The sequence below is a fragment of the Perca flavescens genome, chromosome 7, assembly GCF_004354835.1.
Source record: "Perca flavescens isolate YP-PL-M2 chromosome 7, PFLA_1.0, whole genome shotgun sequence".
NCBI classification, from domain to species: Eukaryota; Metazoa; Chordata; class Actinopteri; order Perciformes; family Percidae; genus Perca; species Perca flavescens.
In genome coordinates, this window is record NC_041337.1 from 19,201,273 (window position 1) to 19,222,583 (window position 21,311).

The 21,311-nt window shown below is 39.0% G+C and overlaps 1 protein-coding gene across 1 annotated transcript; it reads right to left on the minus strand.

Annotated features, from left to right (window-relative positions):
- Positions 1-148: 148 nt before the first annotated feature.
- Positions 149-19,809, minus strand: esyt1a (extended synaptotagmin-like protein 1a). The gene is made up of 31 exons (XM_028582101.1): positions 19,008-19,809; positions 17,973-18,014; positions 16,481-16,615; positions 16,144-16,217; positions 15,632-15,704; positions 15,451-15,540; positions 15,304-15,359; positions 13,822-13,942; positions 13,434-13,610; positions 10,685-10,767; positions 10,462-10,510; positions 10,091-10,180; positions 9,059-9,154; positions 8,901-8,972; positions 8,735-8,821; positions 7,243-7,392; positions 6,547-6,729; positions 6,291-6,467; positions 6,120-6,202; positions 5,969-6,017; positions 5,790-5,879; positions 4,245-4,340; positions 3,742-3,813; positions 3,557-3,643; positions 3,258-3,404; positions 2,191-2,321; positions 1,924-2,016; positions 1,692-1,823; positions 1,511-1,616; positions 1,364-1,413; positions 149-1,228 (listed from the first exon to the last, which is right to left on the minus strand). Exons 1-31 carry the CDS (start codon positions 19,332-19,334, stop codon positions 1,201-1,203), a joined length of 3,246 nt encoding a protein of 1,081 aa, XP_028437902.1. The 5' UTR covers positions 19,335-19,809; the 3' UTR covers positions 149-1,200.
- Between the last annotated feature and the right edge of the window lie 1,502 nt (positions 19,810-21,311).

The window sequence follows — 21,311 nt, forward strand, 5'->3', positions numbered from 1 at the left end:
CAGTGAGCCCACATACAACTGGACGGAAAAGTGAGGCTTTGTCAGCACTTTATTGCAACCTGGTGGACACATATGAGTATGACATTTCACCCAAAAATGTATATTTTGAAAAATGTAGAACTGAAAAAAAAAGATAAAGTCACAAAACTGTTTTGATTCATGAGAGTGCAAACTTTAATCAACAACTTCAGCAGAAACATGATGATATGTTCAAATAATGTCAAAGCTCAGCAGTTTTCTTCTTCAGTTCTGACACTTAAAAACACTATTTTCTTTCCATCACTACTAATCAGTGGCAGAGCCTTCGTGGTAAGGTGAGAGCGGTGGTACGTAGATGCTGTCCCGCTGATGGCGTTCAATATTAGCTTACTTCTCATAAGGTCATAACTGTTTTGCTTGAAAAATAAATGGCCAACAGCTTCAGCCTGTTGCATTTAGCGCCACGAACACGTAGAACACAAAGAAGCATGGGTGTGAGAACACCAGCGTGTGTTTTCAATATCTAGAAAGTTTTCTTTTCATAAAAGCACAGTGATTTAGACTCTGCCTACAGTATTATACCTCTGTTTGCAGTGGTAAATGTGAGGGTCTAGGTTTTTAGTACTTTGATTTATAAAAGTAACTTTAATAAAGCTCTCGTTAAAACATATAAAACTTCATTTGGAACATAATTCATAAACACTGACAAACTGTGCACAGTTTGTAATACATAAGGCAATAATATAAACAAAGTAATTTCGGGAATTATTTAAAAATTGTAAAAAAAACAAAAAAAAATGATTCAAATCTGTTGTGTTGGAATGCTACAAATCCATAAAACATATAACACCTTAAGATATTGACCACAGCATAAGCCCTTTTTCTGAATAAAATTCAAAAAGGACTTTGGCATGCTTTTGAAGACATATAAACTTGGTAGGTTGTGCAACATAGTTGCATTAATATCAAATATCTATTCAGCCAAAATATTCTACTGAAGAATCTGTCCAAGACAGCATGGATTCACCACAGTAAACACTTTACGGATGATAAGCTACATGTAAAGTTTCATAAATACTGATGAACTGTGTTGTTGTGGAGCAGATATGTCGTTTCTTTTCTTCAGTGATGGTGGGAATTTTCATTTAAGCTGAATATACAAACAGATCACAGAAGCAACACTTAACGTTATATAGTACTTGAGGCCAACCGTTGATTCTTCTAGTTGGTCTCTGCTACCAAATCATACCTGGAAAACAGAAAGGATACAGAAAGAAGTAGTTTAAATAATCTTGAAAAGTAATATATCAACATCCATTTGTGGTAGTACATTGGTAGATACAACTCTATTGTACAGTGTTGTTCAGTAGCTGAAAATGATTACCATTGTGTGACACCAGTCTTCAAGTCAATTTGGTCCAGGTCCAGCTGCAACTGAGGGCAACAAAGAGAAGCAAAAGATTATGTTTCATGTTTGGCCATATTCACTACATCAAGACCGAGTAACTGCATTTCAGACGATGAGATCTACCTTGCCGATAAGCTCCCTCTCTCTGCTCATGAAGGAGACGCTGTTCTTTACAGACAAGTCCAGTCTTCTCTGCATGGACTCCTCGAGAGAGAAGTCAAAGTCAAACCTACGGAAAGAGGGAGAAGTCAATTAATACCTTCACACTTCCTTTACCATCATGAGTCTTGTTTGTTTGTCTTACCTCTCGCTGAATTCTGGGTTGAGGTCTCTCTTCTTGGTGGCAGTCCTCCTCTTGGTGGTGGCCTTCTTGTCAGGCAGCAGGATGAAGGAAACATAAGGGTCTGCACCGTCCTTGGAGCAGGCTTGCAGGGCTCTGTGGGTATACAGCGATCACATTCACAACATGTCTTGGTATTGAGTGCTGATAAAGAGTGTAGAAGAATGTGTCATATTAATCAATCAATTTATCAGACCTGCAGGAGTGAACGGTGATGTAAAGTCTGTTCTCCTCCATGGAGTAGCCAATGGTAAGCTTCACCTGACCTGCTGAATTTGCGTTATCAGCCCTAAAGAAACAGTGGGGGAAATGAGATGAGGGGATTATGATGTCTTTGACTATTTAGAGCAAAATAGGAAGAAATCAACTTTAAAAACCACTAAGGAAACCCTGATAACTGCTATCTTTACAGTAGAGGTTGTGATTACACATCAGGGCATTGATGCCAGCATGTGTGACTCACATGGCCAATCCACTTCTATGTCTGAGGTCAAGATGGGAAGGAACCCATCTGGGAAGGACTTCTTCTCCACTGCCGTCATTAGCTGCATCCCCCGGAGCCCTACGACACACTGCCAGCTGAGTGTCCAAGACCTGCAAGACATACGGAACATAGCTCAGTATCACATTGCTGCTGCATAATAATAATAGTTTACCTAATTTCTGAATAAGGACAACATTTTACAGACGAGCTATGCAGCAAGACTTTAAATGGGCTGTGTTGCCACTGCTGTTGAAGGGGAAATCCTAAATCAGATACTGATACAGAGATATATGGCATCAATTTGTAATCTCCTACATTTCCCAGAATGACTTTCAACATCCCTGTGTTGATGGACACCTTGCCAGTATCTGTATTTATGTATGGTGGTTGTTGTGTCTTTTTGTCTTTTTTAAAAGAATAGCTTGACATTTTGGGAGCAGAGATTTAAGAAATACTTGTCAATTTTATACTATAATACAGATTTTGTACGGCATGTTGTATTACTTTTGGACAGAGCCAATCTAGCTGTTCCCTCTGGTGGTCCAACATCACAGTGCATTGCAATATTTGTTCTAGGGAAACATGAGTGATACTACATAATTAATAACAATCAGGGCATTACTCACATTTATAGTAATATACACATTAGGGCTGGGCGATATGGAGAAAATCAGATATCACGATATTCTTGACCAAATACCTCGATATCGATATTGCAGCGATATTCTAGGGTTGACAATTGGTGCTTTCACAAAATATCTTCACGCTTAGATTTTAGATAAATAATCATCAGTAATGTGGACATCATGTCTAAGTGGGGAAAAGGCAAATAATAGAACAGTTACAACAGTCTGGTAAATTCAGAAAAGTACATCACTTTACTGTAATGCAGCCTTTAAAACCAGTAAAAGACAACACTTCTGTCATATTACAATATCCAAAATCAAAGACGATATCTAGTCTCATATCAAGATATTGATATAATATTGATATATTGCCCAGCCCTAATACACATACATAGTATAGAGAATATATATTGTCAGTACCTTGAGCATGGCCCTCATAAGTATCTGGCTTTCTGGCAGTGCTCCATCCAGATTGAACCAGCGGTCCAGCACCAAGCCTGGCTCAAACAGCACCTCTTTGAGAGGAAGTGTGATGGAACCAAGGGCCTGGCCCCAGCTATGGGACAGCTGGATAGAAACATATGGATATACAAAAAAAATTTCAGACTGCTTTTTATAATATTGGTAGTAAATAATAAATTGTATGAATTCATTTTATGTGCTTCTACAGCTACATAGTTTAGACAAAAAGTGGAAATACGGCTACTGTTTAGACTCACCTTCACTGTGAATGTTTCATCTCCGGGGTCACGAACCAGAAAATGAAAGGCTTCGTCCCATCGAGGGGATGTAGAACGCTCACAAATCTTAGGAAAAAAACCAACAGCAGGATTTAATAACTTTTCAAACAGCACTTTTCTTTTCTTGCATTCATAAGCTCATGTAAGAAGTCACATGATCCTACCTTGGTTCTGTGTGAAACTCCTTTGAAGGTAATCTCAGCCCCGACCTTCGGCTCCTTCCCGCTCTTCTTCAACTGTAGTTACATGCAAAGAATACTGTAAATCAAAAATTTTAATAAATGGCATCTACAGAATTTAATGTCCAAATGGGAATGCAGCTGTATTGCCTAACACCTAAAAGTAACTAGTGTACTTCTGCACCCTTTAGGGCGAGGAAAAACACACCACAATAAACAACAAATAACAAGGACTTGGATATTACCACCACTGAGGTGCCCTTGAGCAAGGCCCTTAACGCCGAGTGCTCCTGTGGAGCTGCTCAGTGGCCAACAGATCAGACTGTGGTTGGACGGGACAGCTTCCAGGTATGAACGTGTAACTGTGACAGGTCGTCGTTGCAAATCAGAATTTGTTCTCAATCGACTACTACTACTAAACTACTACTACGACTTACCTGGATAAATAAAGGTTACATTTAAAAAATGTAAAAAAAATATGATCTCACCGGCAGGCCATGGGCACGCTCCACATACACAAACAGCACAGCCGATGATGGAACAACCTTATTGTGGTACACCTGCTGGGACTGGTACTGCAAGATCTGTAGATCACAGAGAGAGAGAGAAAAAAGAGTGAGAGGTTTAGTGAGAAGTATTATGCAATAACAAAGTTGAGGTTAAAATTTCCTTCGAAACACTACTAACAAATATATAAACATACATAATCTAATCTACACAAAGCATCTGCAAAGATAAGTTCATTACTCAACACACTGCTTTGATGCTCAAAACTCAAGTCCCTCACTGTAAAAGTTGTTCTCTTTCCTGTTGATTAAAAACGGTTTGTATCTGCCATAGCAACCAAACAACAATGTTAGAAAAAAGGGCACCAGGCTCTCACAGTAAGAGGCATTATTTAAAGGATAGGTTTGGATTTTTTCAAGGTTGCTTCTTCATTCCTCCTCTTCATACTGACTGTGAAGCAGGTCCTTCCTAGCACAACTCCACTGTAAAAGATGGGTGGCAAATTCCACAGTCCTCGTTCTGTGCAAAAATGCATTCTAAAGTTCAGGTGACATTAATATTCAGCAGACTGAATTAGACAAATCAAGTGGGTATCTTTTTGCCGCTGTTGTGTCCCAGCCAGAAACAAAACTACAAAGTATCTCTCTGCTGCTGCTCAGCAAGGAAAGTGAGAATTTCACACCAACACAAATTGTGACTACAAGATATTTACTTGACGTGGTTTTTGGACAGAACCATGAGGATTTTGTCCTCCATCTCTTACATTGGAGTTACACTAGGACGGGATCACTTGGACAGGAGGAACAAACAGCGACCAATAACTCTTTCACTGTGCATATGGCATGTGAGTACTACATTAAGATAGTAATGTAAATATTCTAAAAAGAAAATTCTAAATATATTTCCTTCATCTTTATCATATAATCCGGTCTTGCCCAACTTAAAGTTCTTTCAGGTTGGAGTTTTAGATAGTTTTGCAAAAAGTACTCCTGGTAGAAATCCTGTTTGAAATTGGAGACTCTCTATTTGAGGGCCCTGTCTTCAGAAAATGTTAACTCTGGTGTCAAATACCTTTTTGGAATGTAAGTGCTGCAAGCAAAAATGCTAGAAAGTGGCTAAAGCAATACCTTCAACTTATTTATTGATGGAAATAAAAACGTTCTGCCTAAGACTGCAACAGGATAAGTTTGTAAGAAATATGGGAACATTTGATCTTTTTTTAAGAGAATGTAATATTATCAAAGTACACATCCAAGGTTCTAGTTCTACTTACTACGTTTTGCTTTTTTTTACTATGCCCTTTAATTTTTCATATCTTTATTTTATTTTAAAAATGTCGTTGTGCATATTTACTTTTGTATTATTTGTTATTACACAATGTCTTATTATCCTTATTTGCTCTTGTTTAGAAAAAGGTATGCTTCTAAGTTGTATTACAACTACTACATTATTTGTATGTTACCTTGGTACTGTATATACAAATAAAAAGAGAATATGAAATAAAATAAATAGAGTAAATATCTCACCTGCTCCAGTCTGGGAAGGTCGGAGACTCTAGGCAGCCACTCCAGCACCAGGTGAACTCGGCCTGACTTCACATCATTAAGAGTGTACCACTGTAACAAGAGTGGCAAAGAAATGTCTAGGTTACGATATAAGTACAAATATAGTTTGTTAAATGATCTGTTTATTATGTGTCACACACCGTATCGCTGAATTGTGCGCTGATGATATCTCGTAGGTTAAGCTTGAACCTACAAAGACAGGACTCAATCAACATGTTTTCATAGACATATTTTCATCAGTCGTGTAGCCAGAAATGCTGGGAAAATTTAATTTGTAATGTCAGGGCGCACCTTCCGAGGAAGTCATCCTGATCGATGTCCTTGTCAAACAACTCAAACTGGATCTCTTGACCAGGAAGCTGGGTCAAAATAACCTAAATCATAGAAGAAACATTTTTAAATCTAAGCTAAAACCTAATAATTTCACCAGATAAGTAGAATAGCATTAAACACAGGTAATACCTCATAGAGTTCATTCCACATGGGATTGAGGTTCTCTTTGATGGTGTGGCTACGGAAGGTAATACCAGCCACGCGAATCTTGACATAGGGGTCACTTTTTCCCTTCACCATGCCCCCCATGAAGTTGTCCTTAGCTATCAGGTTCTGGGCCTCCACCAGGTGGATACGCAGCACTCCCTGTGAACATAACGAGGACAGGTGATGCCACTAAAGTGTGTGAGTGGTGCCTGCTGCTATTTGACTCTAAGTGTTTTACCTCAGTTGCAAACTCTGGGTCAGGCGTGGTGTGCTGTGGTCGTGATGGTTGAGGTTTACCTAACCCGCCAGGCCCTATGGGGTTCAGTTCTGATGTGATTCCCCCCTGACCCATCCCGGGCCCAGGGGCTGAAGGCCGGGGAGATGGAGTCGTAGGAGTGGCATCATCATTTAGCCACAAAACCTAATTGGAAACAAATAACAGGTTACAGTGAGCAACTGTCAAGCTGTAAATTAAATGCAGGTTTTTCTATTTCTGTATTCATGAGGATAGAAAGATGAGGCAAAAAGAAGACGGTCTCCTTTAGGTTCTAATTTTTTTGTGTTAGGGTTAAGTTTAGTATGTGAAAAGGAGGAGTTAGGAGTTGCCAGAGTACTTTATAACCTCTCCAGTCTCTCATATTCTTTAATCGCAGGGTGTTATGTTCAACAGGATCTGATTTCCATGGATAAAAGAAACACACAAAGCCGTGGTGATACGTTTACATTTGAGATCTGTTTTAAAGGGTGGTTGTGGGTGTGCTAATGAAGTGGGTGTCTTATGATAGCTTCCTGAGGCAAAAAAAGATGATAGGATTTCAAAGTCTTCCACAGACACTTCAGCTGGGCTGATTCTAACCAAAACAGGGCTTACATTTTTACTACACTACCCGACACATGTGAGTGTGTAGAAAAAAAGAGTCTGCGAAATACCAACCCTTAGCACAATTTTGACATAGATGCGGCTGGCAGAACCAGAATTCTCCAGCTGGAACCACTGGTCCATGGTGAGTTCAGGGCTCGCCAAAATACGGGTCAGAGGGATGGTCAGACTGCCCAGGGACAGAGCACGGTCATCGTCTTTCACCTGATTGAAAAACACAGGGACAGAAGATGTGGAGTTAGGGTAAAGGCAAATATCATGAAGGGAAAAGGTCCATAAATAGGTAAAAAAAACAAATAGAATTACCGCCTTGCGGTTGTACACATTCGCCAACCAGTCAAGGTGCAGTTAACATCAGATTCATATTATGTAGTATACACTTTTAAAGAAATTTAATAAAATGTATTAAGTGTATTTTTTGGCAAAATGGAAGTTATCAGATATGGAGGATTAATAGAGAGCTTCTTCACATGGTTCAACAACAATCACCTGAAGCCCAATTTCAGCAGAAGCAATGAGCTTGTGGTGGACAACAGTTCAATCAATCAATCAATCAATCAATCAATCAATCAATCAATCAATCAATCAATCAATCAATCAATCAATCAATCAATCAATCAATCACTCAATCAATCAAACTTAATTTGTATAGCAATTTTCATACAAAGGTCATGCAACACAAAGTGCTTCACATTATAGAAACAGAGACAATGTCACCCCCACCCTCCTCCACACACACACACACACACACACACACACACACACACACACGCAGATTTAATGTAAAAGGCAATTGAAGCATAAGGTGAGAGGTGGCGTAAGGTATTAAAGAAAGGTAAGATAAGGATAAAGATAAATAAGAATGGTAGAAAGATCAAATAAAATAATCAAAATAAGACAAAACTGTCTGTAAGATAATCATTGATCATAATCACAGTTGTAGCCATGACAGTAGACAATGCTTCAAATATGGATGTTGCTGCAAAGAAGCTACAAATTCCAAAACATGGATGCTTCACACACATCTTCAACCTGGCAGCACAGAAGATCTATACAATCACCACAGTTTCAAGGTGGGCTCCCAAGAATAGTATCACCAATTTAGTATCCCAAATGTGAAATATGGTCACAATCTCCCTTCTGTTCCTGAGTTATGGTGTTGAATAATGGCCAGAAAAGTGTTTTTGCAGAACATCATGATGTCACAGTGAAGTTTAAGTGACCTTAATCTTTGACCACCAAAATCTAATCAGTTCATCCTTGAGTCTAAGTGGATGTTTTTGCCAAATTTGAAGACCATCCCTCCAGGGATTGCTGAGATTGCGTTCACAAGAATGGGACAGACGGATGGACAACCCCAAAACATAATGCCTCCGGTCACGGAGGAGGCATAGAAAGAGCGTAGTTTACAGAAAATATGAGGAAAAATGTATAAAAACTAAAGAGAAATTAATAAGGTATTTAGTGTCGATACCTAGGGAGTCATTTGTAAAACTATTTGCAGCTAGCTTGATTGGTGTGTTCAATTTTACTCATAATGACTTACTTGAATGTCAATGTCCTGCTTGCGAGGATCCTGAATAAAGAAGGTAAAGGCATCCTCCCACACAGGGCTGTTGGTCCCGTAGCAAGTCTGCAGAAGAGAGGGAAAGCATTCATTATGCTCAGAGATTGGTTTAAAAAGTTTTATAAAAACAAAGTTATATATTTACCTTGCTCTCTTTAGTTGCATCCTGAATGGAAATCTGTACCATTGGGCTTGGGTCCTTATTGCCTTTTCTCATCTACAACATTTTAAATACATTGATGTGGGTAACAGATAAAACATGAATGCACACCACACAAGAGACTTAAATAATAATGATCTTACAGGCAGTTGGTAAGCTTGATCAAGATAGATAGCTATGATGGCAGAAGATGGAGGATCAGTCATCTTATTGGTCAAGTTCTGGTTCTTCTGGGTCACCTGGTAGAAGAACAACAAACAGAACAGCAAAGAGCAAAAAAAAACATTTGACAGATTGGTCATTTTTATTTTGCTTGATATTTTTAGATTGCTCTTAGAGTGTCTTTAACTGTATTGTCCCTTAGGGAAAAATACATAAAGCATAATAAAATACATGAAACACATGATCAAAATATTTCGACCCAACCACACAAGCTCACATAAAACATCATGTACATCAGGTGACAGGATAACATAAAACCTGAAGTACATCCAGCCATCTTTATCTGCCCAAAGTTGGGCCACTTTAGATAAGTTTTTAGGATGTAATCGTTGATGTGATTCTATATCGATGATTTGATAAAGAATAGGTAAGGACACTCAAGAAAAATAGATATTGAAGATTTTCTCTAATTCAAGTTTTTCTATAATTCAAGTTAAATTATAATAACTTCAAATTATTGGACTCAAAAATAACATTTGACTCAATGGGAAAAATATGAGTTAAAAGGGTATGAGAGATAAAAGGGTGTGTGGCTTCCTTTTGTGGCGCCAGTATATGGAGCTCGGAGCATCCAAGGTCTGCCGAGACCGTTTCGCGTCATCTGGTGGACCTCCGTCCCTCTGCTCAGCTGGGAACTCTTAAATCAACAAAATATCTCTTTAATTAGATATCAAGGCACAGGATGTCCTGGTGGTTGAGTGGTTTAAGATGTGTACCATGTAACTTCAATGTTCCTGGTTTAATTCTGGTCAGTAACCCTTGTCGCATGTCACCCTTTCACCCTATGTTTCCTGTATCTCTATATTGTCAATTGTCAAACTAATAATGTGGCCTAAAAAGAATGCTCTGATCTTTTGTATCAAATTTTGTCCACATCACTGCCCAAAGCCCTGCCACTGATTGGGCAAAGAAAATATTCATTTGAGTACCAGTAAACTGTGCTGTAGACTCACCTCACTCAGTCTGTCAGCAGAGGACAGCAGAGAGAGCCACTCCAGCCGGAGGTGAACATTGCCGGATGGGACGTCCCTCAGATTAAACCACTTTTAACACAAACAAAGGGCTCATTAAACACACATTTTTCTCCTCTGGCAGATTTCTTTGAGCCTGGATGGCAGGATAGAAGATGGTAGGATCAGAGCAGATCACGAGGAGGCACATGGGGTCTGCAATGTCACATGCTAACAGGATTCCTGCGTTCTTACTCAGATGTTTTCCAGAGTGAGACAGTATAATAACTACATTATTATGCTTGAGTAAGAAAAATGCAATAAATTTAATGGTGAAATATTGAATCTTGTCTAACATAAACATTACTACTTACATCATCCACAACTCTGGCCTTCCTTACAATATCAAGATCGACCTTGACCCTGAAAAAGAGACAGATAAATTGCGATAGAGAGAGAATCAATGAATCCATGAATCAAAGAGAGTAAGGCATTCAAATTTGAACAGGATAATGGCACAACATGGCAATAGCTGAGATGGGAATGACATGAGAAGCACATACAGACAGAATCAATGAATGAGAATGAATAAGCTACCTCCCCAGGAAGTCATCCTGGTCTGGGTCTTTGTCAAAAACTTCCACTTCCAACTCCTGACCAGGTACTTCATGGACAATCACCTGACACACACACACACACACACACACACGCATACACACATAAAGGACAAATATGCAATACACCCAACAAATGTAGAAACAGCCACGCATAACACAATAACACAAGGACATGCAAACAGAATCACAATGGCAATAACTATTGTGCTAGGTAGATGTTAATAATGTAATATCTATTCAGTGGTTTAAATTTAATAAATGTGTCCCTGAGCAAGCAGTTTTCGCAAGAGCTGTTTATCTGTATCTTTGGTAGTTTCCTGCTTCTACAGAAACAGATACAATCTTCACAACAACACAAAAATGTTATCTCTGACATACCATTTCCCTATGCAATCCCTATGAAGCAAGCACACCAACAGCAAGCTATCACTTTTAGCACACAAACTGGTGGGGAGTGCAGCACTTGAATATTACAGTTTTTTCCGATTGCTAAACAACAGTGGGCACAACTGGAGTCACATGTGCAAAACTCAAACTACAGTCTGCACTACCAACAGTCACCTGAGCTAAACAGTTCACATCAGCTGCAAAACAGGCTCAGTGCAGCCAAACACTATGCACAATCCTCACTGAGATAACACACACTGTCACTCAGAACACACTGAGGGTAAAAACACTAGCATCAATTTTTACATAAGGTAAAAAAGAAGGAATGAAAATCAGCAGTTTTCTTCAATAAAGTATTTTGTGTCTAGTAATTTATGGAATTACTGGGAAAAAAACTAAAGGTATATACGTAACAGTACCAAAGAATAGTGTGACTAATCCTGCCTCTCTCCAGCATCATGTGGCAAGTTTTCTTCATCACATTGGATGTCTGCATCATCTCTAAATACAAATGAATGTGGTGTTTCTATTGCTTTCACCGCCATTACTTTCTGAAAAACAGTAAGAACACAATTTTACTATTGTAAAGATATAGTGTTTTTCACTTTTTTTATAGCTGTGTACATAACCTCAGACATCTTACCTGGACATATTGGTATCTTTGCTCTTTTACCTGTTTCTCTCAAACAGTACAGTGTATAATGTTTAATTTTTATTTGGTGTTTGTATACAAAAAAAGGCTTTCTGAGCTTTCTCTGTATAAATACCATATATGTTCACTAACTAGTCTAAAATAAGACACCTACTTAGGCTTTCAGCTAAAATTGCAATCAGCAGTGTTTGATAGGCACCAGACTGAAATCTATTCTGTTTTGAATGTGTGGTTAACAGTTTTGACAGCAGTGTCTTAGCATTTGAACAAAGGGCTGTAAATCTACAGTGTTGTGCACGTTGTGGTTACAGTTTTTTCCGATTGGGCACAACTGGAGTCACATGTGCAAAACGCTAACTACAGTCTGCACAGCAGCAGTTCATGTGGACCAAACTCTAGTTCGTTTTTCATTGCTTGAACACAGTTTTTCAAAACTCTACACACTTATCCCATGACTTTAACCACAATGTGCACAACACTGTAGATTTACAGCAATTTGTTCAAATGCTAACACACTGCTGTCAAAACTGTAAACCACACATTCCAAACAGAATAGATTTCAGTCTGGTGCCTATCAAACACTGCTGACTGCAATTTTAGCTGAAAGCCTAAGCAGGTGTCTTGTTTTAGACTAGTTAGTGAACATATATGGTATTGATACAGAGATAGCTCAGAAAGCCTTTTTTTGTATACAAACACCAAATAAGAATGAAACAATTATACACTGTACCGTTTGAGAGAAACAGGTAAAAGAGCAAAGATACCAATATGTCCAGGTAAGATGTCTGAGGTTATGTACACAGCTATAAAAAAAAGTGAAAAACACTATATCGTTACAATAGTAAAACTGTGTTCTTACTGTTTTTCAGAAAGTAATGGAGGTGAAAGCAATAGAAACACCACATTCATTTGTATTTAGAGATGATGCAGACATCCAATGTGATGAACAAAACTTGCCACATGATGCTGGAGAGAGGCAGGATTAGTCACACTATTCTTTGGTACTGTTACATATGTACCTTTAGTTTTTTTCCCCCAGTAATTCCATAAATTACTAGAGACAAAATACTTTATTGAAGAAAACTGCTGATTTTCATTCCTTCTTTTTTTACCTTATGTAAAAATTGGTATGCTATACAATCTATATTTTTTCCTTAAATAAACTATTGAGTAGTGTCAAATCACCCAAATTGTTCAAACTGTAAAGATTATAAAGTTTGTAATTTCTGTATTGGTGTTTGACACTAGTGTTTTTACTCTCAGTGTGTTCTGAGTGACAGTGTGTGTTATCTCAGTGAGGCTTGTGCATAGTGTTTGGCTGCACTGAGCCTGTTTTGCAGGTGATGTGAACTGTTTAGCTCAGGTGACTGTTGGTAGTGCAGACTGTAGTTAGAGTTTTGCACATGTTACTCCAGTTGTGCCCACTGTCGTTTAGCAATCGGAAAAAACTGTAAAGTCATGGGATAAGTGTGTAGAGTTTTGAAAACTGTGATCAAGCAATGAAAAACCAACTAGAGTTTGGTCCACATGAACTGCTGCTGTGCAGACTGTAGTTAGTGTTTTGCACGTGACTCCAGTTGTGCCCACTGTCGTTTAACAATCGAAAAAAACAGTAAGGCAAACCCATATATATCCTGCATCTTTCAGCTCAGCTTCAGACATATTCTCTTCCCTCCCACCATCCTCTCACCTCATACATCTCCCTCCACTGTGGGTTCAGATTGCTGTCCACGTGATGAGAGGTGAAGATCTGGGTTCCTACACGCAGAACGGCATACGGGTCAGACTTCCCGTCGATTATGCCCTTGATGACCGTATCCTTGGCCATCAGGTCCTCAGCCTCCAGCAGGTGGATACGCACAACTCCCTAGCATGTGCACACATATGCAGGAAAACGCATGCACAAACAAAATCAAAATGTTAGTCAACTAGCTTCCTCACAAAACATGGTTCTATGTTTTTCATTCACAATGTAAATGTGCTGTATGACTTTCATGTGTTTGCTTGCAGGTTATATGCAGAGACAGATTCAGTCTGTGGGGGTCCATGTTTCTCCAGGCCATTGATAATACAGTTACCCGTGGGAGAGGGGAGCGGAGCTGCGCAACGTGCAGGTTGGCCACCAGGGGAACAGTTAGACGGTTGGGGAGCACCAGGTGGGAGGCAATTGCATCCATTATCATAGTGTCCGACATGGCACTGCAAATGAATGCGAGGACGATGTTGGGGACACACAGACAAACAGACAGAGGCTATATACTACTGCTGACAATGTGAACATGCATAAATAACAACATGATATCCACGTTCTCAACAACTGAACCAACAGGAAGTACCCATTGGCTAAAGATGAGGACAGTTTTCTGTGAAATCATGTTGACTAATGTTATTTAATGGAGGAATACAATTAACAAATAATGACAAACTGTCATCAAAAGCATTGCCAGAGGGAACTAATATGTCAGTAACAAATTTACACTTCTGACACAATGCTTTAATTGTATGTTTACAAAAGTATATTATATAAGATCGTAACAGACAGTGTAGAATCAGCCACCATACAGTTACACTGAATTGCCCATTGGTTAGACCATCAGTTTATCTACATATCCAGTTTAATTGTACCATAGTTGATACTGCATTGTCCACATTCTGACCTTACATAAAGGGCCTTAAAAACTACCTCCATATAAATGCATGGAGTCATAATATACATACTGAATAATTACAAGAACACTGGTATGGGTTAAAGTTGAACATCTTATAGGATAAGGCTGGCATTATTCAATATTTTTTTCTTATTATTAACAAATGCCATAAAAAGAACAAAACCAACAATGAACAAATGAATGAATGAACAAAGCCCCGACACCATTCTCTACGGAAGACATACTTATTTACAAAAAAATGTACTCTCTTTTTTTCATTAAAAAAAGGGCTAAGTAATTCTCTAAAAACAGCCGGGCAGTGTAGTTTTTAGCAAAAGTTACTCAAACAAGGGTAAATAGAAGATTTTTCTAGGGACTATACTGACGCAGATTAATACACATTTGATGCTTTATTGAGTATTTAAGGCAGCCACAGTGTGTGTGAAATTTAATCAAAATAAACTACAGTGCCCCTGTTCATTGTAATAAAGGAACATGTTACCCAGTGCATCAGCCTGACTTATTTATGTGTATTGAAAAGTTTTTTGACAGGCTTTGTCTACTTATTAGTGGGATCTATTCATTGCTGGTTTAAGTTTTTTCACAGGATTTGTTGACAAAACCAAAAAAATAAGATATCGCCACACTTATCCTTTAAGAATGTGACCACACAGATTTGTCACTCAATGGACAGAAATAATAGCGCTAATGCTAATATAATATTAGTTTGTTTTGTAACTCAAAATAATTCCAGAAAAAACATCAATCCATCAATTCCAAAAAGTGCAGCCCCCACACTTTTCTGCATGTCAAAACTTCATCACCCCTACTCCACAAAAAGACACCCCTCATTGAAAAACTATTAAAAACAAACACAAAACAGACACAACACAGCTCTATCATATCACTCACTTCAGCCCGGGTATATCTAACAGGTTGGTCAGCCCGGTCCAGTTGATGTCCAGTTTCTATGACACAGATAAAATTAAAATATATATGAATACATAAGTGTAGATTTCAGATAACAATGCAGTGCAAAATCTGATGTGCTATACTCACAGGCCTGCGGATGAAGAACATTGTGATTGCTCCAACCAGTGGGATGTCTCCGATCAGAGGCTCGAGGATCACACGCAGCTTCCCATGGAGCTACAAAGAGAAAATACAATACTGAACGAACATTTCCGGCCACTTAATTATCACTAATAATGTAAGAATATCTTAATATTGATTCTTATACCTGGACTCCTTTCACTCCGGCCTTGCAAAAGTACTTCTTGATTTCTACGTTGATTTCAACATCACCAGCGTAGCTGCAAGTAGAAGAGCAGAGATGCGACCAGTTAGCTCAGTTGGTATAAGCAGGCACACATATATAGAGGTTAATTCCTCGACGCAGAAGGTCTAGGGTTCTAGTCCGACCTATGATGGTTTCCTGCATATCTTCCCTCTCTCTCTCCCCTTTCATGTCTGAACTGTCCTATTCATTAAAGGTGGAAATGCCCAAAAAAAATATTTAAAAAAGAAAAGAAAAGAAGAGCAGGGACACATCTAGAGATACATGTTTTACTAAGGATATCAGCCGATATGAGTTATGATAGAGTTGTAAGTAAACAATGATCTGCTATAAAAGACAAGGGCAAGCTCTACTCTAGTGTAGGACACTTCATAGTATCTCAGAAATATTTCATTGTCTGTCTTGACTGACTGTCTGTCTATACACAAGCAAAAACAAGGGTTGTGATGCATTACCTCAGGTACAAATCCAACATAACTTGTCTCTTATCGTGTTCTGTGTGAGCCTTTACACCAACCACCTTCAAAGCCTGTGAACACAACATCTGCTATTACACAAAGCAAATAAGACTAATAGAGACATAACATTAGCAAAGATGCACATAAAGATTATCATTCGCTGTGATGAAATCATCAATCTTTTGCTTGTAATTAACAGGCTAGTGAGACCAGCCCTGCATTACCAGACTTTCATGCATATTACCCACATTAACATTCTGCTTCAACTGTATTTTCTTGGTCTTAGAACATTTACAGAATAAATTGCTGCTTTTATGACAGGCCATTCAGATACCTTTTCTCCTATGTTGACCTTAGTAAAGCTGAGAGTCTGCAGATGAATGCTGGAGGCACGGATGGCAGGAGCAATGGTTTCCACTAGCAACTTCTCCAGATACTGGCCTATAAAGGGCCAAGCCTGCTGCAGGATCTACATGACAGAACATTCATTCATTATCATTCTGTAATCAAATGTGATCATATTTGCAGCCATTGTAATATAATTCGGTGAGTAACAATTAATTACATTTTGTGCAAATGCATAGTCATTGCAAAGCACTTCCTGCAAATAAGAAAAAAACATGATAGGAAATAACAAAATAACAAAGAACCATAAACACATGCAGACGCACACTTTTTACAAAGACCACAGACTGTTTGCCTTGTAGTTAAAAAGCTTTTCAGGGAAGCAAAGAGGACGGAATTTAAATAGTGAACAATAGGTCACCTATCAATAAATCAGCAAGACAGTTATGAAATGAATAAATCAATTAAAGTGCACTCCAGTTATTAGTCATTTTGGAAAACATCACACCGAAGTCAAATTAAAAAGAAAAAATAATCACTTTATATCATTGGTCCATCATTTCCTCCTAGATTTTTTTCAGAAAGAGCAATGTAATATATAATTCTGTGATGAACTTAATCAGTGTATCAGTGTTATCACTCCACACTGCCTTACACTGGTGTTAGCTTCAGCATTGAGGTGTATGAACGAGGTGCAAAGTTCTGTCAGCTACTGTTCCTCTGACCTCCAAAATCTCCTAGTATCCAATATATTATTTATGATACAGTTATAGACAGTGAGTTAGACTGATACATTATATTGAAGTGCTTTTGTTAGTCACAGTAATTACCAGCTCCTTTTTATTTGCAGCTACTCATTTCTACAAGTTGTCAAATTCAATACAAAGTGGGAACATTTCAGGGCTGATGTTTGTTTATTTAAGGCTGCAAGTGAGGAGGGTGAGTGTGAGCAGCTGGATCACATGTCAGGATGCCTGGAGGAGAGACGTGGGTTGGTCAAAGATGAGTCCATAAATTGCCTTCCCACAATCTAGGCTTCAGTCACTGAGTTCATTACATTTTTCCCCTCCAGAAGGGTGATTTGTATTGTTAGTATTCACATCCACACTTGCCCTGTGCAAGGTTACTGTACTGACAGAGACAAAGAGTTTGGTGATATGATCTGAGCCACTCTCCCTGCCTCTTAATTACACCAGCAGATAATCTGCTCTGATGGAGAGGCGGCAATGGGAGCAGGGTCACTTAAAGTGCACACAATTGTTATTCATCTTCATATACAATGTGAGGTATAACAGCTACTGTGGGAGTTTCTCAAGAGAAGAGAAGAAACACTAATCTTGAAATTATTTTGTTCAGCTGAATGAAGCAGAGCAGTCCATCTCATCATACAAGCTTGCTTGAAACAGATGATTCTTAAAAATGATTCCTAATGTATAAATACAAAGCTGCACATAAGGAAATGTCTGATAGGAAAACCATACCTTATTCAGCCACTCTGTTTTCTCCACATCTGGAAAGTTGACCTGTGGACAAGTGATATTAGTCAGGCATGAACTAAAATACAACAGGGCAGTGTCAAATGACCTCCACCTCTGAGCAAAGTAGTTTAAATACTTGAGATGATATTATTTTACACTAGAAGAGTTTAATTACAAAGCAGCTTTTCGCTTGTTTTTAACAACTTAGACTAAAGACACCATTTCAGGAAACCATCAACCACATGCACATCAGCCTTTCCTCCAAACCACAGACATGAGATTTTAAGATTAGGCCTATCTTTCCTAAAACACACACACACACACACACACACACACACACACACACACACACACACACACACACACACACACACACACACACACACACACACATACAGTTTATTCTCTCCTGCTCTATCCAAATATGGTGGTCCTGGTCACTGCCTCTGCTTTGCCTTGAAGTATAACTGTAGTTTATGAGTCACGTTTTTGGAGCCAGATAATGTCAAAGGCAGCTCTACTGTAATGTAACCGGAAGAGGAAAACACACACAGAGCATGTCTATAGCCTACTTTTTTCTATAGGCTATAGACATGCATTTCACTGTCTAATTAGTGAAAGGTGTCCTCAATGCTCATGTCATTCTTTCCACTTTTCCAACAAATGGGCTACCTCATCTGACATTTTAACTCACGTTCCTCAGTGTGGCAGCAGTTCAGACTAATTCTCCAGGCATTGCACATTAGGAATGTCTAAATATGGGTCTGTTCCCTGAACAGGGACGGGAGGGAAATATTGTAAACAAAAACGACAGTCATAGTGATGAAGAAATTGTCTGTCTTTTTAAGCTTAAATATGTTCACTTTAAGAGGTCTGGAGCTTCTTAATAAAGATCAAGCCCTACTAATGAGTAATATGCGTAAGAACATATTATAGGGATGCAAAGTAGCTGAGATGCAGCCTGACAGATGTGGCAGATGTGACAGGTGATGCAAACAGCAGAGAAGGAACATGGCAGGGCGGTGAGCGAGTGCTTACCCAGGGAGGTAAATCCCCTTTAGCTCTGAAAGCCTTCTCGGTGGTGAAAACCCTCTCGTTCTCCAGGAGGTACATGGCAGACTTTAGCCTCATCACTTTCTCCAGTCGACTGTGTTTCCATCCCATGTAGATCATCAAACCGAACAGGACTACACTGATGCTGAAGCCATAATATCCTGCCAGATACACTGGTAGAAGAGCAGCGAGACATTTCGCAAACGACCACAGCACACTCAATGCGCGTTCACCTGGGGGCTGGCTCGGTAAGGCCGGGGCTGAAATCGCCGTGCCTCCGCTCATGCCCGGCTCGGCATCCGCGGTTGGCATCGCAAGATCCGTTTGACTTCACTAACTCGACTTGGCCTTCAGCTTCAATGCTTCTACGACTGAGTGGCAAAGCGCCACTGGAAACTTACCAGCGTTTTAATATAGAAACCATCGAGGAATCACCGATAAACTGCGGGCTTCGATCGGTTAAATCATGATCACGTCTTCTTTCAGCTGCGCTGCCGCTCAGTTCCGCAGCAGGGCACTAAAACTGGATATTCTGTGTTTCATTGACGTGTGAAGCTTCTCTCACAGAGCAGGGCAAGCAAAGACTATGACCTGTGAGGGCGGGATCTGCTTCAAGACCTCCTTCACATGAAATCCAGTGAAAAACTAAACCCTAGAATTAACTTGTAGCGTCATGCACTCGGCCGGAGCGCAAATACGATCTATATGCAAAGTAAAAGGATGCTTATTTTATCTAAAGACAACAAAAGACACAATTCATTCAAAGTAGCCTTATCATCATCGTGTAAACTAAAGCAACCACTACGCCCAAAATACTGTAGCCTGCCGGCTGCTAAACCCGTTATCTTTTTTACATAACCGGATAGAATCCTGTTGCGTGCGCAAGCGCTCATCCCCATTGCAGCAGCTTTTACAACTGAGCATGACAGCGCCAACAGTTTTGTTGACAGACAGGTGTATTAGCTGCTTTATCGTATTGCATACATCTGCTGCCGTGGGGATCACTTTCTGCAAGAGAGAATCCAAGCGACAGAGTCGTGACGCCACCAGGATATATGCGCCAAATGTCACTAACGCAATGTTTACGCACTAGCTAAATGCATTTTGCATCATTCTACTTTAGCCCAGCCTCATGTAGTTTGCCTGCATGTGTGTTTTAGGCAGTGGTTTTCCACGTTTGCTAATAGCTAATAGACCTACTTTATGCTTGACAACTAAAACAAACCAGGCTCCCTGGTTGCCTGGATACTGTAATTGCTCAGAGGGTGAAAGGTGTGATGATCCTTTATGTAAACAGATACATGAAGACACAGTCATGCAGTCAGTCAAGCAGTAATAACCGGGTTATATATTAATCACAGCTAATGGCCTAAAAGTAGAAAAGTAGACTGTAGCCTACATATATGTCATTTTTTTAAATTTGAGAATTCAGTATGAGATTCAATAAGATTTAGAGCTAAAATAGGCCTACAATAGCTGCATAAATTCTATGGCATAGAAACCAAATGAAATACGTTTGCATTGTCCCACACGTCCACATATTTTTACATATTCTAACCATTTTCTCTCATATTTGTAATATGAGAGAAATGTCCATGTCCAATTTGGACGTGTAGCATATACATATACATATAAATGTGTAATTTAACATTATAGGCTTTCTGGGTGTTTATGTTGTTTTCATATCTCTGAATGACTTGGCATTATATCATGTTTCAAATGTTGGACAATGACAACAATCCATTGGTTTAATTCAGATTAAGCATGTTGGACAGCTATTGAAACTACAACATCCTATGACCTGATACCAACATAATTAAAACGTAAAGAAGTCATACCAGTTCAGTGCCACAATCTGACAGTAGCCAGATAATGAAGTGGCTTGTCACATTCCTGTTTTGTTTATATAGGAAACCTCCAAACTGGTATTACAATGTTTTTTTTTATCTGGTTTGACTGTGTTCATAAAAAATATCGATGTTTCCTAGAAATCTGTACCAATCACAACAAATGCCTCCCAGCCCATAGCTATTTTTGATCAGGCTATATCCTTTAACGCCCATTTAAAATTTAAATTTAAATGGGCGTTAAAGGATAAAAAACCTTTTTTCATCTTCGTAACATTGCCAAAATTAGGAACATCCTCTCGCAAAACGATGCAGAAAAACTAGCCCATGCATTTGTTACTTCCAGACTGGACTACTGTAATTCCTTACTATCAGGTTGCCCAAATAAGTCCCTTAATACTCTCCAGCTAATCCAGAATGCTGCAGCACGTGTTCTGACAAA

Coding starts and splice junctions, on each gene's coding strand:
- esyt1a (XM_028582101.1), bottom strand. CDS start 19,334: ATGCCAACCGCGGATGCCGAGCCGGGCATGAGCGGAGGCACGGCGATT. Junction 18,015..19,007: donor AAGGGGATTTACCTCCCTGG/GTAAGCACTCGC, acceptor ACTTGTCCACAG/GTCAACTTTCCAGATGTGGA. Junction 13,943..15,303: donor TTAGATATACCCGGGCTGAA/GTGAGTGATATG, acceptor ATTCATTTGCAG/TGCCATGTCGGACACTATGA.